Source organism: Drosophila ananassae, chromosome 2R, assembly GCF_017639315.1.
Source record: "Drosophila ananassae strain 14024-0371.13 chromosome 2R, ASM1763931v2, whole genome shotgun sequence".
Classification (NCBI taxonomy): Eukaryota; Metazoa; Arthropoda; class Insecta; order Diptera; family Drosophilidae; genus Drosophila; species Drosophila ananassae.
Window position 1 is genome coordinate 2,082,723 of NC_057928.1, and position 20,959 is coordinate 2,103,681.

The 20,959-nt window shown below is 42.1% G+C and overlaps 1 protein-coding gene across 8 annotated transcripts in view; it reads left to right on the forward strand.

Moving 5' to 3' along the window:
• Positions 1-20,959, forward strand: part of LOC26515191 (unconventional myosin-VIIa) — a 381,684-nt gene that overhangs the window by 93,464 nt on the left and 267,261 nt on the right. For all 8 annotated transcript variants that reach the window (XM_014904701.3, XM_032453966.2, XM_014904700.3 and 5 more), the window contains 2 exons: positions 367-511; positions 15,552-16,126. In XM_014904701.3, the coding sequence (XP_014760187.1) occupies positions 367-511; positions 15,552-16,126 (720 nt within the window). The remainder of the gene's footprint in view (positions 1-366; positions 512-15,551; positions 16,127-20,959) is intronic.

Here is a 20,959-nt window from a genome sequence, read left to right on the forward strand (position 1 = left end):
CAGGAAAATATATACTTTATAGGGTCGGACCCTGTTCAAGAATATATATATATAGTCGGCATAAATTTTTTGACAAAAAATTTTTTGGACTATTTAACTTAACGTCAAATAAAGTTGCGAAACGGACAGGCGGCCGTGATTATATTGACTCAGGAGGTGATCTGATTAAGAATATATATACTTTATAGGGAGATATGTCTCCATCACTGCGTTGTACAATTTTAACCAAGTGTATAATAACCTCTACAATGGTATAAATATGAGCTGTTTGAGAAATTGAATCAGAATAAGTATAAATTTACTAAAACCGCTTGTAAAACTTAAATAGTTTTTAAATATATAACATTTGTTCTATTTTAATTGTAGTCATGTGTAATATCTGGAGAGTCAGGAGCTGGAAAGACGGAAACAACAAAATTAATATTACAATATTTATGTTCCATAACATCAAACGTGTCCTCTTGGGTTCAACAACAAATTTTAGAAGCCAATACAATTTTGGAAGCGTTTGGTAAGTTTTTCTTTTGATCATTAAACAAGGTTTTTTTTCGTCGGTAATACAAAAAGATTGAGTAAAATAAGTGAGTGGGGAAGTTCGAGCGTGGATGGAAAGTGCAGCAATGCAATGTTACGTGATACGGGATGAATCTTCTATGTTTGTTTGAGCTGCTGCCAAGCTTTGTATGACTTGCCCGAATTATAAAGGAATAAAAGACCCAACATTCCGTTGGACACTTGCCCTTTCTCTTTAGTTGACCACAAGCAATCCAGCATTCCTGTAAAACCGGCCAACCTTTAAATTTCTTGGAACGTTGGTCAGTGACCTTTCCAATCTCAGTCGTTGTTGCACAAGCAGTAAAGTTGTTGCATATATGATTGCAGACTGATGCTTATCGTGAGTCCATTTTTTGTTATTCCAGGTATAGGCCTCGACTATACCGCCAGAGATTTAGATTAGACGCCAAACCTTGCCTAGACGGCCCTCGGAAGGTAAAATAATAAAGCTAAGATACGAGTATGTGGGATAATGTAGAATGAATCGCGCCATGTTATCAGCAAATAAAGACCATCCGTGATTACCAGGCCTTCCACCCAGGTAGAACATGGATGAACGGCACGTTTCCGGCTGCATTCCGTTTCATTTATCCTGAATGGGAGTTTCCAGCTTCAGAAGTAGCATCTGAGTGGTGTTCATGCTAGCGAGGTCCCGCATATATGAGTTGAATTTGTCGGACAGCTCCCGGAGTCCCATTGCTGATGAACCTTTGATACATCCAAAGTTCAGAATTTCATTAACTTGTTTTTTTTTTTTTTTAATTAAACTTTGCTTTTATTTATTGGATCTTCTCTTATTTTTGAGACTAACAATAAGTTTTCAAATCTTAACATTAACATTTAACTAACAGTAGACTAAGACTGCATTATGGTTGCGCGTTCCTCAAGACGGTCGCTGGGTGGGTAGGTCATTGCGACGAAGTCGTGATTGGTTGCTCAACCTTGTTAGACCTCTCGCCAGGTGGTTAGGGTGCGACAATAGCTTGCTAAAGTACTTTTCCTTCTGTTCTGCGATCACATCTTTGACTGGAAGAATGTTTAAGTCGCGATGTATGTTTTCGTTGCGAACGTACCACGGTGCCCCGGTGATTGTTCTCAAGATCTTCGACTGAGCTCGCTGGACTATGTCAATATTGCTATTGCTGGCATTCCCCCATAACTGGGAGCCGTACATCCATATAGGTTTAAGTTACCGAGTTATACAGCAGCACTTTATATTCAAGGCAAAGGGGAGACCGAGCGTTGATAAGCCAATGAAGGCTGCTGGCTTTAAGCTTTAGGTGGGTTCTTTTAGCTTCTATGTGCCGACGCCATGTGAGTCTTCTATCGAGGAGTACTCCTAGATATGTTACCTCGTTTGCTTGCGGGAGTAGGGTGTTGTTTAGCGTCAGGGGCGGGCAGTTTTGCCTATTCAAGGTGAACGTAACGTGCTTGCATTTTTGTTCGTTTACTTTAATTCGCCAGTCTGATAGCCATTTTTCAACATCCACCAGATGAAGAGCTAGCTGCGCAGTTGCTTGCATCGGGCATTTTGAGCGGCTAAGAATAGCTGTATCATCAGCAAACGTAGATGTTGTTAGTCGTGTGCTTGTCGGGATGTCTGCTGTGTAGAGAACATATAATGTTGGTCCGAGTACACTTCCTTGAGGAACTCCAGCTCCAACAGTGAATTCGTCAGATATATCTGTGTTGCACCTCACAGAAAATTTTCTGTCGTAAAGATAAGACTCTAAAAGCTTGTGGGTATTACAAGGGAGCATTGTCTTGATCTTGTACATTAGACCTTCTAGCCAGACTCTATCAAATGCTTGAGAGACATCTAGAGGTGAGCTGAGGCTCATATGGTAAAGTCGGCAAAGTAAAGGCACTAGTGGCCGGATTTGGTTGGAAGATATTTTTAAGGTGATTGGCAAACGTGCTGGCTCTGTCTGCATCACTGCGCGCCCAGCCGCCTGTGGGATTTCTAATAGGCATCACGGTTTCTTTCGGTGAGCTTAGAGTTGGGTGAGCTCTCCATAGTGAGTGTTTTGTACTAGAAGTTGACAATTGCTCTATGTAGCGGCGGTGGACATAAGCTTCTTCTTGCTGTAGGGCTTTAGTAAGTTGACGTGAGGCATGTCTAAAGCTTTGCTTAGCAGATGGCGATCTGTGGAGTTGCCAATCGCGACGTAAACGCCTCTTTTCGAGGACGAGCTGTTCGATTTGTAGATTTGTCTTTTTATTGCTTTGTGTATTTATGGTTTGCGATGTTGAGGCACGAGCTGCAGAGACGAGTACAGACTCAAGTGAATTAACAAAGCTGTCTACGTTGGCTTCATCGTGGAGATGTATAGTCGAGCTTGTTCTTGGCTTTGATAATTGCATTATAGAGCTGCTTCCCTTTTGGAGTCACGAGACGGGATCCCCAGTGTGTGTGCTTGGTATGTGCTCCTGCTGCTATGAAGTGGTCTCCAAGTGTGTTGAAAAACTGCATAAACTCATCTTCAGCTATATTGAAGCGAGGGGGGCAGTATACGGCGGCTAGTGTAAGTTGGTTGCCAGTATTTAGTTGTATATTTATAGATGTGGCCCGTAGGTAGTTTTTAGCAAATTTGTTTTGATAATGGTGCTTTATGCGGCTTCTGATTAGAATTCCAGTCCCACCATGTGCTTTACCATCTGGATGATTTGTTCCGTAAAATGAATATCCTCGTAGTTGAAAATTGTATTTGTTTGTAAGGTGTGTTTCCGAAAGCAGCATTACATCGATATGATTGTCGAGTAGGAATTGAGCTAACTCAAGTTTATGTTGCGAAACGCCGTTAGCGTTCCACGTAGATATCCGTAGGAAAGCCATTATTTGGATTGTTGTGAAACCAGCATTTGAATCAGTAGATTTTGGTTTCGCATTAAATCTTGCATAGTTGTGCGCATAAACGACATAAATTCCGTCAGGCTTTGTTGTAGGCTGCATATCATAGCTTCAAAGTTGCTTTTTGGCTGCTCTGTTGGTTGATGTTGCTGAGCCGAGTTCGGTTCTTGATATGCTGATTGCAGAAATGAGCTTCTTGAGGCAGGTGTCGCCGGTCCTGATTTTAAGGCGCTTGCGTATGTCAAATTTTTGTCAGAGTTAATGGGTCCTAGTGAGGATCTGGCTGCAGTCGAGAAGAAGACTTCAGGGTTTGATCTGGACGCCGTGAACTGTCCATTTTGGGTGCGGGCAGCTATTCCGTTCTGGTGGATGCGACTTTTCAGCTCCTTACAGACTGGGCATCCTTGTCGCATAGCAGTCTGATTGCCACCGCAGTCGCCGCACTTTTTCGAGTTGCTGTCATCTTTGCTCGCTGGGCAGTGTGCGGAGTCATGAAGCTCTCGCACACACACCGGGCGCAGTTTACAGTATGACCTTGTATGGCCATATTCCTGGCAGTTCGCACATTGTACCGGGCCATTGCGTTTGTGCGGTTCCTCAACTGTAATTCTGCGGTGCAGCAGGTACTGAAGATTGTATATTGGGTGCACTTCGTATTTCTTCAGGAGCTTGGTTTCTGGTTCGAGCTCAACCTTAAAGAGTGGCTGCGGCTTTCTATCCCTGTTAAGGATATTAAAGACTGTCTTGGCGCTAAAACCCTTCTCCAGCGCCTTTTTTATCTCTGCAGGCGTTACTTCGGGCTCTATGCCCTTAAGTACGACTTGCAGGCCCTTGCTGCTTTTTAGCTGATATGTGTAAAAGTTCTTTTTATTCTCGGTATGATATTTTGATAATACTCTGTAGTTATCTTCAGACTTCATTTGAACTTTTGTTTCTTGAATGTTGCCCTTTACAAGGGGTATTATGTGGAAGTTATCCTTACCAATAAGCTCAATAATTTTGTTGACAAGAACATTGGAACTTTTTTCGCGTATATAGATAGGCGGAGGTTTTGGCTTCCTTTTCTCAACTTCAGTGGATTCGACCGCCTCAACCTCATCGGCGTCTGCCAAGATTTTAAATCGGTTTGAGTTAATGGGCGTTTCTTTTGCTGCTAGGCTAGCATTGCCACGGGTTATTTTGCGTTTGGAATTCAGGGGGCTCAGCTTCCTTTTGATTTGGATGTAGCGATCCATGCCAGTCTGCACAGCCGGCTTAATATAGTCATTGTTTTTGTTTTGGTTTTCGGGCAGCGCGGACGTATTACTATTTGCGCTGCTAGCTGATGACGTCGTTAAACGCGCTGTCGATACAGTTGCGGTTGTTGTTGTTGTTACTGTTGACGTTGTCAAAGAAATTGAGGTGTTAGTTACTGCACTCTTTGGCTGAAGAGACATCGATGGCATCGAGGGGGAGCAGGAACGCGCTCTCTCGCTCTCTACGTTTAAGAATTCGGTCAAGTTGGGGGTAATTGACCGCGCTTGATCAGAGCTTGCATGGTTTTCGGTTGCTTTAAAAGAGAAGTACGCGTTGTTTCTTTGTACTGAGAGCCGTCTCTCGTCTTGCTCACGTTGACGTTGTGTGCGAACGTCGTTTAAGCTCATTGCAGTCGAGGTTGATTTAGTTTGAGTTTTGAGAGTTGTGTTTTATATTAATTAAATAATTAATTAATCAATATAAACATTAGCGATTTCATCGCAAAAAGCGTCTTTTCGCGTTATTGTAGATTTCTTAGAGCAGTCACTGCACTTTTATGATTTTATTGAATATTTTTTTCCCGGAGCACAATAAAAAACACGTCTGCATGCGACGACAGTCGGCCGATCCATGACAGTCGGCCGATTCATTAACGTGCGCTTGAAAAATAAGACGACGGTGAACCTCCTATTTACGAGTTCTTAAGCTGCATCATCTTTTTTATATCTGGGCGCATAGGCGTTGAAGTTTCTCACCCTAACCGACAAGCGGTAAATACTAACCCTTTGAATGAGAACATCGACTGGTACTATTACTATTCGGCGTAGCCTCCGCTAGATTTAAAAAGTGGCAACGGCGGCAATGTCTGGAAACTGCGACCGACCGTTTAATCGAAATATGTAGTAAGGGCTGTCAATCTCTACCGTCGAGTGTCCGGGCATAAAAGTAGTTGTTGGGGACAATATTATTGACAATCATCAAAGGTGCCACAGTTGCTCGATCCTCCTGTGTTAAAATATGAAGGAGAAGGCACCGGATATAGTAAGAGGGAAGAGGATTCACAAACCTTGAAGGGAGAAGTGCAAATTTTACAAATTTGTTCTGCAGCCGGTCAAGTCTATTTTGCTTACAGGGCTCCAAATAATTGAGGCTTATTTAAGCCTCGACCGGACGAACGCGGCATACACACAGAGCCTCAAGTACTGACTTTTGAACTGATCTGCGTGCCTCTTCACAAAGCCCACCATAATGCATTAAAAAGTCTGAGTGGTTTGAAAATTTTAATGTGTTATCAAAAAGAGACTTCTACATCAACGACCTCGTCTTTAATTGCAAGTTGTAATTGCCAATGGCATAGGCAGTACAAATATCAACTAACCGCTTACTGTAGCGAATAAAGTGATAGCTATCTCTAATGCAGCCAATGGCCTTATAGACATTGACGTCATCCGTGTACATCACGTTTATAAATATAATAAATAGGACCGGTACCAAGAAGATACCTTGCGGAAGGCTAGACAAACCAATGAGAGACTAGAGATGGCATCCCAAAAGGGATGTAGGACTGCGTGGCGAAATTTGTTAAAGGCTTTGGTGACCTGCCATCGGCACTCAAAGGCTTCAAGGCTGTGCTTAAAGAAAACCGCTAAGTTAGTTAGGAGTACACCGAGATCACATAAAATCTGCACATAAAAAATTCCTAATTTTCACTCAGAGATAAGTTAATTTGGATGCAAATGTCATCCCAATGAAGATGCCGTACGTTATGCGGCAGCGCCCCTTTTCGGTTGGGCGGGAAGTGGGTTGATCGTATGCAGTGGGAACCACGCAAAAAAAAAAATGAGTCCATGCTGGTTGAGTGATATAAAGTTTACTATACTCTCGAGAAGCTTGGCAATGTTGGAAAACTTGGCGATCGGCATAGAGGTGTGGATAAGGATGATATTCACTTCTCAATAAAGAATGGGTCAAGGGTATGCGACTTAGTAAAATGTAAATCTAGGCAAAATATTTAGAAAACAGGTCTGGGGAGCGCTTATTATTATTATGCGCAAAAACGCTTTTGGGTTGGGTCTTATTAAGGAATTCAAGTTCCCGCTTGAATTGCAGGTATATCTCACCAGCTTTTTGCTCCCCTGTCTTTAAAAATCGCTTATAGAATTTGTATCTTCTATTCTTTAAGTTTTTGTGTACCAGGGAAGCTTGTATGAGCTTCGTACCCCAACAGAGGCTGTTTAAAATAATATTGAACAGAGTAGTCAAAAATTTAGTATCGTGATTGGGGGCATCTAAAAAAAGGAAACCCAAAAAAAACATGCAATCGCGGTATTAATAAGTGAAAGGATAGACTCATTCAAGTAAAACTAAGAAATATGTGGAGCGGAAGGCAAAAAAACTTTAAAGTCAATGAGTATTAACAATGATTTATGGTGCATATCACAGGGACCGACTGGTACGTTTCATAATTCTACTTTGCTATTAAAAAAAAACAATTAAAAATATAAGATACAAATTTTAGATAAATCGTTACAAATACTGTTTACTTGGGAGAGGCCCATACTAAAGATATAATTCATTGCTTGGTAATATGTACTGAGACTTCGGGTCCTGAGACCAAACAATAGAGCTCAAGTTGAAGTCGCTAGCTACCATCAAAGCGCTAGGGTCCTCCGTTCTAGCACAGACACCTGCGATGTTTTCCATATGTGGATGCACTATTGCACTATTGCATGCACTATTTGGCGGAATTTGTCGAATTACATTGGCAAAGAAATAGAACACAAACTTTTTTTCAAACCAAAGTTTTAAATTTAGTAGGACACCCAGATCGTTACCATGAGTCGTTAATAAACAATGTAAAAACTAGAATACCCATACAGTAAGATTCCTTCCACATGGGGGAAAAGATTGAAATGTCCATAGCTTTGGGAATTAGCTGGTATAAATTTATGAAGATCCAATAATCACAGTTTGGTCATTGAGATTTTTTTTATAACGTTCCTAATAAAAATTCGAAATTATGTATTTAAAACTTTAAAATGCGACCATCAACAGCGATAATATCAATACAGATAAGATAAACTTAACTTATTATATATACTTTTTTTCGCGCGGTTTACACTGCATACGTGCAGCCCACCGCCCGTTCAACCGACCGAGGAACGCTGCCGCGTAACGTACGGCTCGAATCGCGGGAAAAGATCCGGAATAGTTTAAGAGAAGAGTAGGAGTACGACACCACGAGGAAGAGTGTTGCACAAATAAGGCGCTTAGTGGGGATTTAAGATTGTTAGTGGAGCGAAGTGACAAGATGTGGTAGAGGCCATTGTAGTCCGAACATAATACCCTGAACGGATCGTGTTGGGCATATGTCGAACTACAATGGCTGAGGAGTAGAGGACGAAAGTTTCTAGTCCTTCTACTAGGAAGTCAAAATTTAAACGTGTTAGTGAATGCTGGCTGTCTACATTTCCATAAATTAGATTATATAGAGACGTGACACCCGTGATGGTAAGTTGATTAGTAAAAGTCTACTATGATAAGAGGGGAGGTGAAGATTTACATCCCAATTAAGTTCCCTAAGGGTGAAAGTCAGTTTTTTTGTACAAATTCTATGTGATTTCGATGTACTCCGTATTAAGGACTCCAGAAACACGATTCATACACAAGAATCGGGCGGACCAATGATGTATGTAACGTTTTATTAGCCATGGTAGATATATGGTCGGTAAATTTAAGTTTCAAATCTTATAGGTCACCCAGATCCTTACCCTAAGTTAATCGTTCTAAGGCGTTCCCATAGAGAAAGTACATAGCTTGGTGAGAACTAAATCGATAAAATGACTTGAGTTTACATTTCGATCCATTATGCGTTATTTGCTTAACTTCAATTTTGAAATTTATCAAAACCGGATTGATGTCTAGACTGGGCGCTAGTGAATTTATATTGAAGACAAAGCTTAACGTCATTAGCGTACATAAGTACAAGTGAATTAGTTAAGCCAAGGGGCAAGTCGTTAATAAACAGTGTAAAAAGTAAGGGTCCAAGATGGCTTCCTTGGGGTACCCCAGATGTGGCGCGCACTAAACGCAGGGACACCCCGGGAAAGTCATTAGAATCCTGATCCAGGCGCTAGGGTTAAAGGAGACGCGACGCCAAAACCTCTGGCCTGCCATAGATCCTGCGGGGCGTATGCACGCAGGTGTTTGGAGGCGAGTGATTAACGCGACCGGAGGTGTGTCCTGCGGGGTAGGTAGGCCCTTCGTGCCCTGATCCGGCCGCGAAGCAGCGAGAAGCATATCCTGTCCGGCGTATGCCTGGGAGGTGAGCCAATCTGTCTGTTAACACGGATTAGGTGCCGGCCACGGCGAAAGGGCATTCTCGGTGAAAGATACCGAAGGTCCGCAGCGGCGACGAGGGAGCGGCGCGACGGACGAGCAGCGGCAGCAGAAGAGCAGCGAAGAAGACAACAGCAACAACACAGGCCCCGCAACCAGGGTCCGTGAGTCCAAACGAAGGGAACCGTGAGCCGTTTCGGCGCCAGGCACCAAGACCACACGACCTGCCGGGCGCAAGCTTTGGGAGGGCGTGTGTATTGGCACCAACCCGGAGCGGGGATCGGGGATCGGAGATCGACGGGAGGACGAGTGGTCGGTCGGCTGAGCCAAGCGGCCGATGAGATTCACCCTTTTTGTAAACTTAACATAATAAAGGGGATTTGTATTAAACGAAGCATACCGTGTTATTTCTGGGCTCGGGCAATCTCGTGGAATCTATAAATTCGGTGGAACGTACCCCAAACTCTGTGAGATAGTCGCGGCATTTATTGCGATCAAACAATAGCAAAAAACAGTTCGTTACAAGATTAAAAAGTTTAAGGAGCGGCTTGCACAGACCCTCGGCGCAATTCTTCAGAACACAGCCTGGTACTCTATCAGGGCCTGGCGAATACACGGGCTTGACCGTAAGAAGATCCGAGAACACGCCACTTTAATCGAAAGATGGGCAAAATATAAGGTTGGCTGATTGGATATTATAAGGCTGAGCTGAACTGCTGCTAGGTGAATACGTTGAAAAATCTGTGCAAAGAGATGGGCCATTACCTGATCAGTGTTCTCATATGAGTTTGGAAACGTTAGCAGAGAAGGAAAAGATACATGTTTGCACTTAGTGTTTACTAAGTTATAAAACTGCTTCGGATCCTGAGTAAACTGAATCCTGCAGCGGCGAATTTAACTCCTATAACATTCTGCGTTATGCACGGTGAAATTGGACCGAGCTACTAAGTATCTTGAATAACTAACTGTACAGCCAGATAATTTATGTTTATTTAAAGGTCTACTTATAATGTTCTTTAAATTTTACTGATTTAAGTGATAAATGTATGCAGTGTCTGCTGGCTGACCCGACATTGTCCCCCCAGTTGGGGCCTGTCCTTCACCTTCATCCTTAAGGCAAGAGGCAAAGCTTAGACACTGCGCGCTTGGCGGTTCCAGATACGGTTCTAATCACCTCACTTGAGACACTCCATCTCGACCAGGGACTAGATCAATAATTCTCGCCAACGGCCACTTCATAGGTTCTCGTCCTTGACTAGCACCACATCGTTCATTGCCAAGGCAGGTCCGGACGCACGCCATTTGGAGTTGTCCATACGGTTGAAATTCAGCTTGACTCGATGAAACTGACTTACAGGCCACCAGTCAAGAAATGGGCTGCCGTTAAGGCAACAAGGTCTGCAGGATCTTCTGAAAGAGACTCGATGGACCCAACCGCAATTCCGTCAGATGCTTATCGCTTATGATGAGTTGGAGCAGCTCTATTAGGCCGTTTTTAGCTCCAAAAAAATTAATTGCGTTGTCGTACCGAATGTGTGGCAGCTTTCGACGGGTGCATATAAAGCTTGTAATAAAGCAGATGTGGATAGATCTTTCACAAGCTCCAGGTGGACGGCTTTGGTCGCAAAACAAATAAAAACACTCGCGTTACATTTTACAGGATCCTTATTGCAAAACTCTGGCTTATAATAAAATGGGCCGCAAAAATCTACACCAGTAACTCCACAGACCTGACAACCGCTGAATTTTTGCTCCGGGAGATCTACCATAATTTGCTCCACCAACCGAGGTTTGGTGCGGAAGCATCAGGTACATTTGTGCAATGCCTTCGTCACCGTTTTCCTCCTCCCGTTTGGCCAGTATTGAGATCGAATAATATTCCAACAGTGCACGCGGCCCCATGTGCAGAATCCGCTCATGGAAATCAACAATTATAGCTAAATGGGATGGATGGCTTCTAGGCAATATAATTGGCTGACGGCTATCAAAATCCAACGTTGAATATTTTAAACGATCTTCCACACGCAACAGATCAAACATGTCCAAAAACTATGGCATTCAGCAACTGACGAAATCTCCCTTCCATTCTGAAGCGCCTTTATACCATCCCAAAAATGCTTACGCTGCACTAGTCGCAATAATAGTTAAGTTCACCTTTGGGACACCTTTGTGGCGAACTCGCTGTGAGAACTTGTGCACATAGACGAAAACCCGCTGCAGTGCCTGAAACGAATTAGTATTTGAGGTCCAAGAAGAAACGGAGGACAATAAGACCACATGCTGTCTTCAATAACCCCATTCAGAAAAGGACCACCTGACAGGATGTCTGCCAGGTTTAAAGACGTAGGAACATATTGTCATTCCATCGTTCTGGTCAACTTCTGTCTGGATTGAAAACAGGCCGACTCCTCCCGAATCGAGGACAGCGCCACAGAAGAATCGCACCAGCAGAAATAGACCTTCAACAGAGCTATTTTCGAGATAAGCCGAGCCCGCAACTTTTCTTCAGTTAACTGTAGATTCGACACCTTAACAAACTGTTACGGAGATGAGACTTGGAACTTTAAGCAGAGGAAATGATTCTTTGACCTTGTAGTACAAACCCTTGGATACACGCCTCGATGCTGACGTCACAAAATAACCTAATAACCTCCCCTCCCTCGAGGGGATAATGATTTTGTAATTAGTGGTGGGTTGGTCGACGGGCACGCAGTAGTCCGTACCCCCCTCCGGCATGAAGTGATGCAGGTCCAGTCTGGTGTGACCAAAACTATTCTTACTCAGATAGATTCGGCTCTCGCAGTCTTATTGCCGCCAGTGTGGCTATCTTTACCCCCATCAGTTTTACCGGTAGTAGGTCAAGGATGATATCTAGGGCGTCGCTAGCATAGTGCCTTTCCCTGCATAAGGAGTTGTCCAGGGCAGGCCACCAGACCACAACTCCATAGAATAAGATTGGTCTGATGATCGCTGTGTATAACCATCTGACTATCTTTGGGGACATTCCCCATTTCAGGCTTACCGCCTTGCGGCATTATAGAGTGCTATTGCCGCTTTCTTAGTCCTATCTGCGGTGTTCAGCTTCCAGTCCAGTTTCCTGTTTAGTGTGATACTTAGGTACTTCGCACTATCACTAAGAACTAGTGTTTCCCCTAGGAGCTTCCGAAGCCTTAGATTTGGTATTTTGTACTTCCTGGTAAACAGCACGAGCTCTGTCTTGGACGGATTGACTCCCAGCCCGTTCCTTTGCGCCCAGGCCGACAGAACTTCGAGCTTCCCTGTCATTAGGTCGCATAGTGTTTTTGGGAATTTCACTACGAAGGCAATAGCAACATCTTCCGCGTACGCAATGATCTTACAGCCGCCACCCTCTAAGGATCGCAGTAGGCTGTTAACCGCCACGTTCCAGAGTAGTGGTGAGAGTACACCTCCTTGCGGGGTGCCCCTCTTGACGTATCTTCGAATTGTCGAACCAGGATCTGCCGTATTAGGTCAATTGATCGGTCGTCTATTCCAAGTCCCGTCAGTGCATCAATGATTGAGCACGGCAAGATGTTGTTGAAGGCCCCTTCTATGTCTAGAAAAGCAACAAGTGCGTATTCCTTAAAGTTGATTTCGTGCAGGGCTGTTTCTGTTGATCGGCCCCTTTTGTAAGCATGCTGAGAGCATGAGATGTCCCTTGGGTTAATGGTTAGTTGGAGATGGAGACTCAGGAGTCTTTCCATAGTCTTACGGAGGAAGGATGAAAGACTTATAGGTCTGTAGTCCTTAGGGGTGCAGTGGGATGGTTTGCCCGCCTTGGGTATGAATTTGATCCATTTCTTGATCCATTTCCTTAGGTTAAAACCGGCCCTTGATACCTGAGCCGGTATAATACCGTCTGGACCCGGAGATTTGAAGTGTAGTTTGTTTCATCGAAGGTCCCATTGACTTTTATATGTAATAAGTAGCCGGAGTTTTAGGTAGATCTTCTTTACATTATTTGGGTCAGGAGCAGCTGTTGTTGCCGCTCCGAGCTCATAGGAGTTTCTGATTTTACAAATTTACTTAGGAGTTAAAGGAGGTCTAAGTCTCGTCGCTGCGCTGCCCAAAGCGGCAGCGGAGAGACGGTTATGTACTCTTAAATATTTATATATAAATATATATTTATGTTATGTATATATGTTCGCTTAGGCGGAGGTATGTGGACATGCATGAGGTCCACTCGTGTTACGTATATGCGGACATATGCACTTTTCGGCGTACAGCAAAGGCACAGCGTGCGATTCATATTTCGGTGCACTTAGGTTTATGACCGAAACCTTGAATAACGTAAACACTGCGACAAAGTGTTACAGTGTGTACCCTTAATCTCTGAAGGTGGTTCACCTAAGGATCTATCTAGTATCTTTTTCTAGAGCTCCCAGTTTGCCTTCTTAGGATTTCGAACTGCTTGCTTTGTGACGTTTTCAAAATTTACGGCTACCTCAATGTAGCGGTGGTCTGAAAAGGAGTGTTTGTCTAGGACTCTCCATCTGGTGATTGCATCACCCAGGGAGTGCGAGAATAATGTAATGTCAAGAACCTCTATTCTGTTCTTGACGACGAAGGTGGGTTCTGAACCTCTGTTACCCACTAGAAGCTTAGAGCTGAGGATAAAATCGAAGATTGACTCACCCCTCTCATTTGTGTCAGTGCTTCCCCACTGACTGTGATGAGCGTTGGCATCGCATCCTATTAGTAGGTCGATTTTCTTCCTATCGCTGTCTTCCACAAGCCGCCTGAGTAGCAAGTGTGGTGGAGGTCCTAAGTAGTCATGACCCATATACGCCGAGCATATTCTTAGATGGCCGCCTGAGCCTTCTATCGATGCGGCTACATGATCTTCATTGCTGAAATTTGGTAGCAAGAAAATATTAAGGCTCTTTTTTGCGAGTATGCATGCTCGCTTTTTACCTGTTACATCGGCTGTGCCCAGCCTGAAATCCGACGCCTCCAAACCGAGAATCCTGTCTCCATGGATCCAGGGTTCTTGGATGATGGCCACGTCAGGTCCACTCTCTGCGAGATGGAGCAGGAGGGCGGCAGATGCCACCTTACTGTGATGGAGGTTTATCTGCAGGAATGTCAGCGACATCCTTTAGATTTTCCACCACAGTGACCTCAGCCTCGGTGTCGGAGCCTAGCAGTGAGTCCTCCTCCATACCGACGCCTCCAAGAGCCCTTGCCAAGTCACTCTGCTCTGAGGTGTACCTTTCCAGAATGTCCTCCACCACATCTGACATTCCTTCTGGGCGGACCTCTTCGGTCGGTTCCCCCAAGTCTGGATCTTGTTCGTCTATCTCCAAGTCGATGCCTCCTGGCTTACTCTTCGAATCCGACTTGTAGATCCTCACCGCAATGTGCTCGAACCCGTACTTAATACGGCTACCAGCACCCTCCAGGATCCTCGCAGTCTCCTCATTTAAAGTGAGGACAACCTGCGTTCGTAGTCCCACTGCTTCCTCCACCTTGGCGACTCTCCAGTCCGCCGTAGGGAGTGTGGGATTGCACATCTTGAGCATGGCCAGTATGGTAGCAGGGTCCTCCGGCTTCTCTGTCAGCCATACACGGGCCCTCGGTTTGCTGGGGATCTTGTCCCAGTCCACCGCCTCCAGACTGGCTCCTCCACCGTCAGTCGACCTCTGCCTCTTCGCAGAGTCGCATACTCCTGTGGGCTTCTTCGGATCCAGTCTCACTACCGCTTTTGCTTGCTGAAAGTCAGGCAAGATTTCCCTCGCCCACTTTATTATCTCAGCCTGATCGGGGTTGGATTCCGCCGATGGGTCTGCCCTCATCAGAATGAAGGCCCCTCTCCCCCTCTCCTCCCTCTTGACCCTGGGATCTTGCCCCCCACATCGTTCGGTGGTCCCATAGTGGGCCCCGTTTTGGGGGTCGGTGCCATGGCATCTCCCCCTACACCGGCGCAGCTCACCTCCGGACGTTGTCCCTCAGTGGGGAGCTTCGCCATCCCAGCATATTCGGCCATTGTTGCCGAATATTCTGAGCAATAGGATACTCTAGGTTTTTTGTTCGAACTTAAATGGTTTGATTTAAATCACATGGTTGCGTGGTTTTTTATTATTTAAGTTCTACTTAACTTGTGTTTTGGCTATGATCTTTTAGAGCTATCACGTCGGATTCACGTATCGGCTAGGCCGGTCCTGCTGGTGGTTCTTCTGGTGGGTCCATTGCCGGTTGGGATATTATGAGAGCATCTCGCTGAATATATACATATAGGTATTATATGTAAGGTAGTAGGTATTATATGTAAGGTAGTAGATCAATGTGCATGTGGCATGCTCAGCCAATAGGGGTGGAGGTTTTGAAAACCCGTTACTAGGTTACTGCTGGTTTCCAACTTTAGCTCTTACGTAATTATCTGAGCAGCACTATTCTATACAATCCCAGCTATTTAAGACATTTATGATACATATAATACATACAGATTAAGATTCATATGCAAGGATAGGAAAATCAAACCGCCCCAAGAAAGAATCAAATTACTTTTATTTTAATCTACCAAAAAATATTTAAAATCTCTTCTTTTCAGGAAATGCAAAAACTATAAGAAATGACAACAGCTCCAGATTTGGTAAATTTATGCAAGTCTGTTTTGATGAAATCAACTGTATAAAGGGATGTATAATTCAAGACTATCTGCTTGAAAAGTCCAGAATAACTTTTCAAAGTGATGGAGAGCGCAACTATCACGTCATGTATCAATTAGTAGCTCATGGGCAAACCAATCAGCAAATGGCAGAGGACTTACATTTAAGAGCACCAGAATATTTTAAGTATCTTAATACGTCTAATACAGAAAAAATAGACATTAACTTTGAGTCAGCCAAATTCGATGCTCTTACCATGGCATTTACAGTTTTACAACTTCAACAATATTCAATAGATGGAGTTTTTAAAATATTAAGCTCTATTTTGTGGCTAGGAAATATTGCGTTTGAGGATATTGACGGAGAAGGCTGCGATTTCTCTCCTGCAGACCATGAAGCTATTGTTATTATATCCAAACTTTTGGGCCTGAAATGCAGTGATCTTCAAAAAGTATTACTGGTTCGTCAAATCAATGTTCGTGGAAATATTACAGAAATTCCCTTGAAACTTCAAGAGGTAAGTATAACAGGAAGGTTCCGGTTTTCCTTTTCACGACGTGAATTTGACCACTGAAATTGACCGGAAATTTATCCGGGCTGCTAGACTTGCCACAAGTATACCCTTTAGACTCCCCTTCTTGAAATACCATGTTGATACCTTACTTTTCATTCATAAAAAGAATTTTACTTTAATTTAATTAAATTTTCACATTTTGAAACCATTCTAAACCCAATAAATTGTTGGCAAGAACTGGTTTTATTTATTACCCCAAAAACTTTGGCAATGTTGTTTTTAAAGATCTACAACCTCAATTAGTAAACGAATGATACACTTTAAACGTCAATAACTTCTAATCAATTTCGTATTTCAATTAGAGGTCGGCTTAGGCGTAAAAATGCCGTTTACTTTTTATTTCACTTGAACGAGAGTCGTTTGTGTACTACGGGAAATATGAAAGTAAAAAAAAACAGAAACTCGTAACCTTCACGTTTTGTCTGACAAAAAATCCACTTGTTAAAGTGAAAACTGGAGCCTTTTATATTGTATTTTTATACCCTTGCAGAGGGTATTATAATTTTGGTCAAAAGTGTGCAACGCAGTGAAGGAGACATCTCCGACCCTATAAAGTATATATATTCTTGATCAGGATCACCTCCTGAGTCGATATGAGCATGTCCGTCTGTCCGTCTGTCCGTCTGTCCGTCTGTCCGTTTCTACGCAAACTAGTCTCTCAGTTTTAAAGCTATCGAGTTGAAACTTTGCACACACCCTTCTTTCCTTTGCAGGCAGTATATAAGTCGGAACGGCCGGGATCGGTCGACTATATCCTATAGCTGCCATATAACTGATTGATCGGAAATGCCATAACTTTGGTGTTTTTTAAGTTAGAGGGTTGGGACTTTCCACACATGTTATATTTGACCAAAATATCTTGTGTACAAAATTTCATAAGGATCGGCCGACTATATCCTATAGCTGTCATACAACGATCGGAATTGGCATAACTTTGGTGTTTTTTAAGTTAGAAAGATGGGACTTGGTACAGATTCTATTTTGGACAAAATAATCTGATTTGCCAAATTTCATAAGGATCGGCCGACTATATACGATCTTCTATATATCTAATAATATAAGATGCGTGGCGCCACCTAGCGGACTGCGACGGAACTGCAAGGGTATATCAACTTCGGCTCCGCCCGAAGTTAGCTTTCCTTTCTTGTTATAAGTAATTCACATGCTTAAAAAAGATGAATATAAAATTAAAATTGAATATAAAAGATGAATATAAATTTTTCCATGGATGTGGTCCGACAAGCGCGATGAGCATTAACCAAGTACTGTAGAATCCCGGTACTTGGCTGTCAATGCATTACCAAGCTTAAGGGTTCGCACACCATAGATTATATATAGACTACAATTGTATGGAGAAATTTATATAATATGCTGTTAACAACACCAAACTATAGTAATTTTACCACATTTACATAAAAGCAACTCACAGTTATATTGAAACAGCTTTTCAACAGTCATATTGTTGCAGCTTTTTACGAGTTCTTAAAGAGAGAGATAAAGCATTCCCAAACACATATAGAGTGGGGAGCCAACTTGCACGCGATCGCTCGAGAATGCAGTTTTATGTGCAACGCAAAAGGTTTTTTTTTTCCAATTATTTTAATATAATCCGGGATCAAATCATAATATATACGCCGAAATAAAAGCAGAAATCTATGAGACAACAACAACATGAAAATGTAAAAAAACATGGCTGTGGACATTCTCACGCAAAATAAATTTCCGCGTAATAGGAGAGATACAAGTCTTTTTTCCGAGCCGATGCTTTTTTCCCCCTTTCTCTGTCCGGTTTATGGTATTTTTATGGATTATCCGATTTATTTTTTTTTTTTTATGGAAAAAATGTTTTTGTTCTCTTAAATATATGTTTAACGACATTTCCAAGTTTCATTTATTTACACGCTTAGTGCTTAAAAAATCGAGAATAAGTGATTATTCCCTATTCCCAACGCGCCCAAAACATCTTACAAAAAGGTGACTCTGCCACCCATTCAGACGAACACGATCAGGTAAAATCCATGAACACGCTCACCTAAGTTCTGATGGGAGCCTTTTTTCAAAATTCAGTCTTGTAAAAAAACTCTCTCCAAAAATCCAAAACGGAGTTCCGGTGTTGACATATCGACAAGAAGCATGCCAGCACCATCTACAAAGAGATCAAGCGAAGCAAGTAGGCTTGCGGGCTCCTCCTTCGAGATCATTGGTGGAAATTCCCTCGTGTCGGATGCGGTGGCAAAATTTGTAAACATAAACGAAGACTCATTCATTGTTCATTGAGGCGAGCAGAAACGAAGACCGTTGGGCCCAAGCTGGGGATCTAGCGGTTGGAAACAGAGCTACCGAGGAAGCGCACCAGCAATAATAATCTCCGTTATAGGGATATAGGTTACATCTTATGGGGGCGACTTGAGACTTCAATCATAATAATTTTGAGCTTAATAAGACGTATACGCAAGCTCCAAGATAAACGAGGAAAATTAATTCGCTGTGTTTGACAAAAAATAAAGTTTTACAGGCACTCGAAGAGCAGGGTTTGGAAAACCTCTTACACTCCATGAAAATATATACCCCTTTGCCATTGTAGCAGGGTCCAATTTCTGGAAAATGTTTTAAATCAAAATATATCCTTGGGTCTCGGCCGCCATTCCAGAACTCATGAGAGCCTTCATATGACCGAGAAGACGATTAGCTTGATTCGGCAAAGTAGCAACAGATCCTGGCTCGACCACTCGAAACTGTAGGATCTCATTGATATGAGACTAGAATAAACCGAGTTTGCTAAAGATCTAGAAGGGCACATTGTAATTCACGTCAGTAAATCTGGCCACTCCACAGTGATTGGTATGGAGCCGCCGCCACAAATTTTTCCCTTTAAAATATCGTTATATAATTTTCCCCAAAAATTAAGCCGAAGTTGATATACCCTTGCAGTTAGATAGCAGCTTATATTATTATATATATATGGGATATAGTTATCCGATCCTAATGAGAATTTCACCATTAAATCAATTTTGAGATAGAAATGTTGAAACAGCCCCAAGAATAATTAAAAATATCAAGGTTGTGCCATTTTCTATCGATCAGTTATATGGCAGTTTTTTAGGAAATGGACAAATCGCATAACTTTGCCCAAAATGGTATCTGTACCAAGTCTCATCTTTCTAACTTAAAAAACACAAAAGTTATGCAAATTCCGATTGTTCTATGACATCTATAGGATATAATCTGCCGATCCGATATGCAATTTTTTAGGTAAGATATTTTGGCTAAATATAAAATGTGTGAAATGCCAAACATTGGTGCTTTGAAAGTTTTATGGACTTTTCACAGATTTTATTCTTGGCCAACATATCTTATCTATAAAATTTTGTAAGGATCGCTGTCTACTACTACTGCTGTCATATAACTGAATGATCGAAAATGGGACAATCTTAATATTTTTAATAGTGCTTTCTATATTATTATACTCATAATAATAGAAGCTGCTACATATCAACTTTGGTTCCGCCCGAAGTTAGTTTTCATTTCTTCTTATAAGACAAATAATAAGACAGCTTAAGTTTATTAATGAACGTTTTTATTACCATTAAACATAGACATATGAACTAATCTTTGAAGGACTATTTAAACATGAAAATGATGCTCACAAAATATATAATTAATTAAACATACACAATAAATAATAAATCAATCAGATTGATATATCTTTAGAAGAAGATATATCAACCGGACAGACAGTCGGACATGCTCATAACGACTCAGGAATATATATACTTTACAAGGTCGGATCCTGTTCAAGAATATAAATACCCTAGTCGGCATAAGTTTTTTGACAAACATTTTTTTTGACTACTGAACTTAACGTCAAATAAAGGTGCTAAAATGAGGCACCAAATCTCTATATATATAAAAATGATTTTCTGTTCGTTAGTCTCGCTAAAACTCAATAACGGCTGAACGGATTTATCTTATCTTGGTCTTGAATTATTCGTGTAGGTCTAGGGAAGGTTTAAAAGGAATAATTCCCGCGAAAATCCTCAAACAGCATTTTTCTATTTCCCATATAAACGTTTTCTAAATAAAATGGAGACTACAATAATAGTAGTCGCCGGTATGTGATACATAGTTTGTCAGCTACTCATTGTTCTCTGCTCAGTTAATTTTATGTGACAAACCGATATTGTGTTCACTGAAAAATTATGAAAAAAATTGGAAAAAATTTTAATTTGAAACCATCCAATCAATGCACGTGCATTGTGGAAATTATTGAACCGCACTGATGACCAGAGACAGACAGATCAAGAAACTTGTCGTATTGCTATGTCAGAATTGCGTTCTGTAGTGAGTGACAATGTAGGAGATAGGCTTAGAATGCAACGAGTTCGTGCACATCAAACACAACAACAGCAAGCTAGACATAATGAAATTGAGCGAATCCGCAGACGCAGTGCTCCTGTGATTCTTGAACGAACTGCATTCCACTATGATCCGGCAATTGAATATTGTGCCGACAAATCAATAACAATTGGGGAAATGAAAACAATTTGTAAATACTGTAAGGCGTTAAAGTACACTGGTGAAACTACTGGATTATGTTGTGCTGAAGACAAAGTAAAATTGCCACAATTGGTCTCACCACCAGATCTTTTACGTTCTTTAGTTTCTGGGATTGGAAATGATTCTAAGCACTTCTTGACCAACATTCAGAAATATAACAACTGTTTCCAGATGACATCATTTGGTGCTACACATATTATACAAGACAATTTCATGACC